Consider the following 9,555-nt stretch of genomic DNA (forward strand, 5'->3'; position numbering starts at 1 on the left):
TTGCCATTTCCTTCTCCAATGCATGAAAGTGAAAAGTGAAAGTGAAGTCGTTCAGTCGTGTCTGACTCTAGCAACCCCATGGACTACAGCCCACCAGGCTCCTCTGTCCGGGATTTTCCAGGCAAAAGTACTGGAGTTGGGTGCCAAACTATCTATAGTTAAAAGCAAAATGCTATGTCCTGTTCAGATTCTGAGAAAGGTCAGTTTATATATAAAGTAGATTCATCTCTTTCACATGGACTTGAGACTTACTAAATGGCCACAAGTAGAATACAAACTCAATTCTTTTGATTAAGTTAACAGCAACAAAAAGGTATTAAAACAGACTAGATTCCAAAGACTATATATTTAAATTCTCTCATGTACTGAAACATTTAAAATTTTAAAGATAATTTTTGTGTGTTCTTAAACACTAAACCTTGGCTAATGCTAAATAACAAACTTTGGGATTAAGTGGAATTTATCATCTAATATAATCTTTTGTGGAAAAGATGATCTTTTATTTGATTTTACTTACCATGATCAAAATTTTAAATAATTTAAATTATTCCTCTGTATACCAAAAACTGAAGCATCAACCCTGGATTTTTAAATAAAATATTTTTTATTAAAACACTAATGTTTTATAAGTAAATCCATATTTTATGCACAGATCACTGAAGAGACACTATTAATATATTTTATAGTAATGAATTATATATTACTATGAGATTGATGAGCACAACCATAAATAGTCAGTGGAGAATCTAATTCTGTTAGAATCAGATTAGCTTAGTTCCAATGCTATTTCTTCCCTCTACATAAAAGAGACAGTGATTCCCGCCCCCCCTTCAATTGGTCTAGTAGTATGTAGGCTAGCACCACATAATCAAATATGCTAGTATTTGTACAAAAATTATGAATTAACACATCAAGTGAGATAAATTTTATCTATAAATAGTCTCTATTTAGTTTGAGTCACATTTTGCTGCTAAGTGAATTCGGGCTGGTTTCATTTATTTCAATTACTCTACCATAAACTCACAAGTAAGAAGTACCACTCTAGGGACAATAGAGAAGGACTCTTACCTTGACACATGAAACCTCTTTCTTCATAGCCAGCATTGCAGGAGCACTTGCCAATGGGTACAAGCCATTCACCTTCTGTACTGCAGTACATCCTAGGAGGATCTTCCTCCTTAGAATTGTTAACACAAGAACCTCTAACTTCCACCAGAGATTGGGAATCCATTGGTACTGTGTCTGGAAACATAGCCAGATTCTTCACTGTAAACGGGCACTTTTTGAAGTACACTCTCACAGACACTAAGGCAACACAAGCACCAACATCTTGAAAAGCCAAATAAAATCCCTTTTTGTTGACAGGACCTACTTCTCTAACCTCAGTGTTGAGTTTAAGAATACGGTCCCCCAGATCCATTTGCGTGAAACTTTCATCAGCTGCAATGGTGTCAATCTTTGTAAACTGATGTTCTCGGAATTTGACTCCATGATCATCATCAGACTCCATGTAGTACAGATTGAAAGTCTCCTTGCAAGTTCCCAAAACCAATGGAATGCTATTGCAGTCTCGGAGAGTGAACTTTAGCTCCACATAGATCTTCTGAGCTGAGTTCCTGGGGATCCAGTTTGTCCTCAGCCAATTATTTTGACTATGATCCATGACATTGCACACCTGGTAAGTCCGGATGGGTGTGTAATGTTCATCAACACCACTGATTTCTTCCCACTTGAAGAATGAAAGAAGAAGGAAAAAAGAAAGGCAGAATTAATGAATTAAGCATGATGAATAATTGTGACTACAAGATGAAGGTGTTAATGGTATCACAGGAAATACAAAACAAGAAGAAATTTCACTGTTGCTCATTAAAGATCAAGATGCGCAGCAATTCTGTAACATTCTTGTTTAAAGTTTTTATTATTTACAAGGTTCTCTGAGTTCTTTGACACAAAATAATTCAAAATTTTGATGAACACATTTGAATTTTATTTGAGTTTGTGTGATATTCAGGAAGAAGTTGCTTAGAAATTGATTGGACCTAGACAAACATCCTAGGATAAAAATGTCAAATCAGTCATCTCTAATAACATGATAAAAATTATTTTGTTGTATATTTTAGGGGATTTTTTTTTTTTTGGTTTGCTCTGTTAAAAGAAAAAGAAAAATACCACTGCCTAGCATTTATCTTTATTAAACTTTCCCCAATTTGGGCCAGACTTTGGTAAAATCAGTATATCACAAAGAAAGTGAATCTAAATTATTTCATTACCAGGTATCTTTATGCATGACATTACTAACATACTTGGTCATTTCAAGAAATATATGATGGAGAACTTTGAATTTCTGAAGTAAAAACATGAACATGTCTCCTTCCCATCTCCCCAAAATCCAACAAATAGTTATACATGTAGAACCGAAGATTTAAGTATAGTGAACATTTCAATTCTTAATGTCTTTTATCCATGTTAAATTTTCCACATGCAAGAAATCGGCTACTTAAGTTGTTGTTATAGCAGTTTGGGCTATGATGGTAATAAAACTTTTTTTCATTGTTAATACACTCAAAAAGTTTCAAGACTTTTTAGAAAAGTTAAGCACTGCTTCTTTGATCCTTATACAGGTTTTGAGACGCTTTCTGTTTCTAACTATTACGCCTGTGTCTACACTCTGTTTACACCATGCCCAGTTATCTTATTGCTGCTAGGAAAATACATCGTTTTCCATGTCATATTAGAGTTTGAATCTTCTATGGCCTCCCCGTTACTCATGTAAGAACTTCAGACTCTTCAGTCTGGCATTTGTGCTTTTCCAAAAACTATTCCCAACTTACATTTATTTTTTTCTAAAAGTTTGAATTGAGATTAGAGAATTATAAGTTTCACTTATGCACCTGCTTTTCTTGTCTCTGTGAACTCTTTTTTATGTTTTCAAAAGAAATGTTGGATCTTCTTTCGTTATGGTATAAAAAAAGAGCACTGGTCTTTGCTCATTTCTCTGTGATGCCTCCCCATAACCTTAACGTGCTTAAGACACTTTGTTTCGTATAACATTTATTAAATATCTTTTTCAGTGTTAGATTTAATTCATGATACATTATTAGATTAGTTTAACATTGTTTCATATACATTTGTTAGATTTTAGAGCTCTTTATATCCTTTATAACTTCACACAACTTCACTTTTTAGGAATAAAAGATGAATACAATGCATAAAAATTATGTTTTTTATAATATATTTAGTAAACTCAAGGAAATAATAAAGTTCATATTAGATAATATGTTTTAACTTTGTAAATAAATAAATGAAATCCTTGTGATGCCCATTATAAATGGGTTCCTAAAATCTTCTCTATTAAAAGAATTACTTATTTTCATAAGGAATAAGTTTTAAATAAATTTTAACTAAATCAATGGCATTTAAAATATTTTAATGTATTTTCTACTTATATTTATTAAATACACATAGGAATTCCAATCCACAACTTCTAGTTACAAAGTAAGATAAAAATGCTATTTTTTTTAATTCACAATAACCAAAAGTAAAGAAATATGGCATTTATCTGGCCTTTGAACCTCATTAGCCAAAAAAATAATTATTTACATTAGAGTGTTTGAATTATCAAATCCAAGCTGCACCCTGCCCCACTACCAATGTGAGAAACACAGTTTTAAAACTCTTTAGTCTCCTTAGTTCTCCTACCAATCTAAGAACAAACCAAAAGCAAATAATTAAACAGCACCACTTATTTCAGTAACTTGGATCATTCAGGGTCTGGAATATATGAGAAGCATTCATTTTCTGGAGACAAAATTGGCTTGTCTTTATTGTCATGCCTAACATCCAACAAAGGAACCCATTTTGTTATTTTAGAAAACCCTAGAATAATATACAAGAAAATACGCATAATGTATTTTTAATAATCACCAATTTATCATTTTCAAACAACCACTGTATAAATATATTATATGGAGAGCTTTTAAGAACAAAAGTATATATCAGAGTCTCATTTCTGAGGATTTTACACTGAGGTGCCTATAAAAATAAAGTCACATTCAAAACCAAAATTAATGTATAACTTTAATATCAGAAAATTTAAAACCTGTGAACTGAGTTGAAGCTCAAAAAAAAAAAATTGTAATCTTAAATAGTATTATTATGTTGCATCTTTTCTATTAATATTACATTGATTCTATGATGGCATTGTAAAGTATAGAGCTAACAAAAACTCTAGAGAATAAATGCTTTCTGTGGGCATTTTACATAACATTAGATGATAAGGCCTATTTAAAAATTAGCCAACTGACTTCAAAAATTTTAGGTCAGAATTTTCTTATCAGAATAGATAAGTTTGTAATTTGATGAATCAGTTGCAATTTTCTCCTGCTCTGGACAGCATTTTGTTAGACACCAAATAGAAATGACACAGAAATGACACCATGTAAAGATTTTCACAATTTGATGTAAAATATGATTTTAATTATGGAGATATCAATGTAGTCCAACATTTTCCTTTGAATGCTAATTTGGCAAGCTATCACAAGCCCTTGAATGCAGAGGTACAAATTGCAAGAAGATAATGCAAACAGCACCAGCATGCTCTGTGCATAAAAAGGTTGCAGAGAGCAATTATCACTTCATTAATTTGTAATGAAAACCAAATTGCCTGTAAGTGATGGTGACTTGCCATCTCAGACCACTTGCAAAAAAACAGCAGATCTCTGACTCTAGTGTCTGCTGAGGACTTGTTTAGTTGCTCAGTCCTGTCCTTTTGCGACCCCATAGATTGTATGTAGCCACCCAGACTCCTCTGTCCATGGGACTTCTCAAGTAAGAATACTGGAGTGGGTGGCCATTTCCTCCTCCAGGGGATTTTCTGGATCCAGGGATCAAACTCACGTCTGCTGCTTGGTAGGCAGATTCTTTATCACTGAGCCACCTAGGAAATTGCTGAGGACTAGAGAGTGGAAATAAAATTCCTAAAAAAGCAGTTTTGCAACAGCAGCAACAGAAATGATTAAAGTGCTGTTGTAATTCTTACATTTTATAAATTAAAAGGATACTCATATTTACCCAATCTTCATACTCCAAGAACTAATGTGTACATTCATAAATTATTAGAGATTATGTACTGTCATAGTCATTGTGCCAAGGCCAATGTGAACAAAGAAAGTGGGTGATTTAGAATTAGTGACATATAAAATTGGGAGGTACAAAGCATTTATTGCTTCATTTTTCTAATCCTTAAGGAAGAATCTCTTCAAGGGATGTCCAGCAGTAACACTGTCCAGCAGAAAGGGACACAGAACTAGTAAGAACAGAACTAATAACACAGACACAGAACTAGTGACTAGTAAGAATGCAAATTCTTTCTAAAGCTTAAATTCTTCAAAATCAATAATTCCAGGAATAGCCTGGCTCCCATATTCTTACTATATAAGCTTTTATCATTAGACCACAGAGACCGGAATTGAATTTCTTTTTTTTCTTTTTTCAGATTATTACAACTATAAGAAAAACATTTGCCCAGACTTCTTTTCCCTAGAAGCATGATTCAGAATTCTATTCCCTGTAACATTAGCACAATGAGCCTCCTTATCAACAAAATACAGTGTAAGATGTGATTCAATTTATATTTTTTAGATAGCACAGCTTCTTGTTACTGAGTCAAATATATATTTTGAGGGAAAACATATTTTTAACAATTAATCAGCATTTAACCTAATAACTCTCATTTTAATGAACCCCAATTATAGTAATAAAGGATTTATACTCATTGTTAACATTAATTACTCTCTTGGATACATTTTTTGCTACTTGCTAATAGAGAGTAGGAGGAAAGTGTTTACATTTTCTTTAAAAGAGGGAGAACATGGGATACAGCTAGTGCATAGACTAACTTAAATATTTAGAAAGTGAGAAACAACTTCGTGATTTACTTTATAAGGTTTAAATCACTTCTTAGAAATTTGCAGATGATATTAAAAAAGAAAATATACCAATATTCTTATGTTTGTAATACTACATTTATATTTCAATGGTGAATAAAAAGCACATAGTTCTGCACTTTAGAAAATGCTAATGTGACTAATGCTGCCCTTAATAACTGTGAAAGTGAAGTCGTTCAGTCATGTCCGACTCTTTGTGGTCTTATGGACTGTAGCCTACCAGGCTCCTCCATCTATGGAGTTTTCCAGGCAAGAGTACTGGAGTGGGTTTCCATTTCCTTCTCCAGGGGTTCTTCCCGATTCAGGGATCGAACCCGGGTCTCCTGCATTGCAGGCTGATGCTTTACCCTCTAAGCCACCAGGGAAGTCCTCTTAATAACTTGTAAGTGATATTGAAGTTGATTCGTGTCATTCTTTCTCCTCTCCTGTTTCTACTCTTACATGTTTTTCCTTTTGCACATATCATAGCTGTTTCAAAAGCAGTGTTCATTACTCTTTGCAACCCTATGGATTATACAGTCCATGGAATTCTCCAGGCCAGAATACTGGAGTGGGTAGCTGTTCCCTTCTCCAGGGGATCTTCCCAATGCGGGGATAGAACCCAGGTCTCCCACATTGCAGGTGGATTCTTTACCAACTGAGCTATCAGGGAAGCCCTCTTAATAACTGTAAGTGATATTGAAGTTGATTCGTGTCATTCTTTCTCCTCTCCTGTTTCTACTCTTACATGTTTTTCCCTTTGCACATATCATAGCTGTTTCAAAACGTAGTTTTCATCCTAGAAATATTTGAACATTTATCACACATCAGCATAAGCTTGGCAATGCATAACCACTTATAGGAAAATGTCACTGGCAAGTTTCAGACCCAGATGTATGTAACAAACTCACTATATTTCCATATATTATTAAATAGAATTTTCTTAGCCAATAGGCCTCAAAAGTATACACACACACACACACACACACACACATACTTGTAATAGGATTATATTAAAAAGTAGAGTAAAATAAAAGAGTTGAGACAAATGAGAAACGGAATTTGGGGGTTTGGGGGGCTTTGTTGGTGATGATGATTTGGGGTCAAATCAGAGGAATACATTTATAACCAGAGGACTGAGGAGAGAGAAGACGGGGATTTGATATTGAAAATCCAGCATCAGCAACAAGATGCAGGCCAAAGTCTAAAGATAATCATGGCCAGAAGTTACATGCCTGAGATGGCGTGTCCAGTAATCTTAACAATAATGACTACTATCCATCCTCCCACCCACCTTTACCTCCTAAGTAATTAGCAGAAGTTTGATAATGATATTACAAATATCTTGTTGAAAATAGAGAGGACAATGTCTCAGTTTGGATACAGTATAGAGAAAAGAGATGGAAAACCAGGAAGGGAAAGAAAGACCAGAGATTATTATTATTATTAAGGAAAGCCATATTAAAAAGCAGAGATATTACTTTGCTGACAAAGGTCCATCCAGTCAAAGCTGTGGTTTTTCCAGTAGTCATGTATGGATGAGAGAGTTGGACCATAAAGAAAGCCGAGAGCAGAATAACTGATGCTTTTGGACTGTGGTGTTGGAGAAGACTCTTTAGAGTCCCTTGGACTGCAAGGAGATCCAATCAGTCTATCCTAAAGGAAATCAGTCCTAAATATTCATTGGAGGGACTGATGCTAAAGCTGAAACCCCAATACTTTGCCTGATGCAAAGAACTGACTGATTGGAGAAGACCCTGGTGCTGGAAAAGATTGAAGGCAGGAGTAGAAGGAACAACAGAGGACAAGATGGTTGGATGGCATCACCAACTGGATGGGCATGAGTTTGAGCAAGCTCTGGGATTTGGTGATGGACAGGGAAGCCTGCAGTCCATGGGGTCACAAAGAGTCAGACATAACTGAGTGACTGAACTGACTTCAGAGGATAAGAGAAAGAGTTAGGACCAGGAAAATGTATCATCTCTGTTTGGGTATAGGGTAGGCCCTGGTACATTCTGTAGTTAGAATAAGATGCTGGCTATTCAAGGCAATGTCTTCTGAAAGTTTGAGCATGTGTGGGGGTCCTTTGGTCCCCATCAGCACCTACTTTGGATTCTCTGTCTTTACTCAGCATTTTACAGTCACAAATACTTCCATCTTCAGTCTCAGGATTTCTCAGTTCCTGATACCCTTAGACTGAGGCAAGAACAAGGGCAGCCTCAGCTTCACCATTCTAGGCCTTTGATTTTAGTAATTCTCCCCTAAGTTGGGGTTGGTTTAGTGGTACTTTACTGAGATCTCAGAGCTGTTGCCATATCTTTGCATCTGTGGAAAAACATCCCATAATTCTGACTAGTCTGTCTAATTTCCTTACATCAAAGGTTCTTATTTTTGGCTAAGCATTAACCGGAGACCTTTTAAAAAATACTACTTCACAGATGTCTATCCAAAATATTTCATTTTACATTACCTAGGAGATTTGGATGTGAGTAGGTGACTCCCTAAGGTTGGGAACCAATGTTCTATGTCCTCTGGGCAACTTTTGCCCTCAACTTCACCTGACAGCATATTCCACTATCAGTTTCCAAGACTTCCTTATTTTATACATTGGAGAATAATTGCTTTACAGTGTTATGTTGGTTTCTGCAGTTCAATTCAGTTCAGTCGCGCAGTCGTGTCCGATCCTGCGACCCCATGGACTGCAGCACGCCAGGGCTCCCTGTCCTTCACCAACTCCCAGAGTTTACTCAAACCCATGTCCACTGAGTCGGTGATGCCATCCAATCATCTCATCCTCTGTCATCCCCTTCTTCTCCTGCCTTCAGTCTTTCCCAGCATCAGGGTCTTTTCAAATGAGTCAGTTCTTCACATCTGGTGGCCAAAGAATTGGAGCTTCAGCATCAGTCCTTCCAATGAATATTCAGGACTAATTTCCCTTAGGATGGACTGGTTGGATCTCCTTGCAGTCCAAGGGACTCTCAAGAGTCTTCTCCAACACCACAGTTCAAAAGCATCAATTCTTCGGCGCTCAGCTTTCTTTATAGTACACCTCTCACATCCATACATGACTACTGGAAAAACCATAGCTTTGACTAGACGGACCTCAGTACATCAATGTGAAACAGTCACAATTATATATCCCCTTCCTCTTGAGCCTCCCTTCTCCCCCCATCCCACCCCTCTAGGTTGTCACAAAGTGCCAGTCTGGGCGCCCTGTGTTATACAGTAGTCTCCCACTAGCCATCTATTTTACACATGGTAGCGTATATATTTCAATACTACTTTCTCAATTTTCTCTATCCTCTCCTTCCCAAGACTTCTGAATCTCCTCAGAAACTGTTGCTACGTCTAATGTTTCCAGATAGTCCTGCCTTTGTTTCTATTGAAGGCCCTATTTCTCAGCCCTCATCCTATATGTTGTTGATGCCCGATTTTCCGAGGCCCAGATATGCCTTCAGAGAAGGCAATGGCACCCCACTCCAGTACTCTTGCTTGGAAAATCCCATGGACAGAGGAGCCTGTTAGGCTGCAGTCCATGGGGTCGCTAAGAGTCGGACACGACTGAGAGACTTCACTTTCACTTTCCACTTTCATGCATTGGAGAAAGAAATGGCAACCCACTCCAGTGTTC

At 36.3% G+C, this 9,555-nt stretch overlaps 1 protein-coding gene across 2 annotated transcripts in view; it reads right to left on the reverse strand.

The window, feature by feature from the left end:
• The window catches only part of EPHA3 (EPH receptor A3), a 412,939-nt gene that overhangs the window by 282,191 nt on the left and 121,193 nt on the right, over positions 1-9,555 (reverse strand). For both annotated transcript variants that reach the window (XM_010847913.1, XM_010847912.1), the window contains exon 3: positions 1,069-1,729. In XM_010847913.1, coding sequence (XP_010846215.1) covers positions 1,069-1,729 — 661 coding nt within the window. The remainder of the gene's footprint in view (positions 1-1,068; positions 1,730-9,555) is intronic.

Source organism: Bison bison, unplaced genomic scaffold (genome assembly GCF_000754665.1).
Source record: "Bison bison bison isolate TAMUID 2011002044 unplaced genomic scaffold, Bison_UMD1.0 scf7180017864258, whole genome shotgun sequence".
NCBI lineage: Eukaryota > Metazoa > Chordata > Mammalia > Artiodactyla > Bovidae > Bison > Bison bison.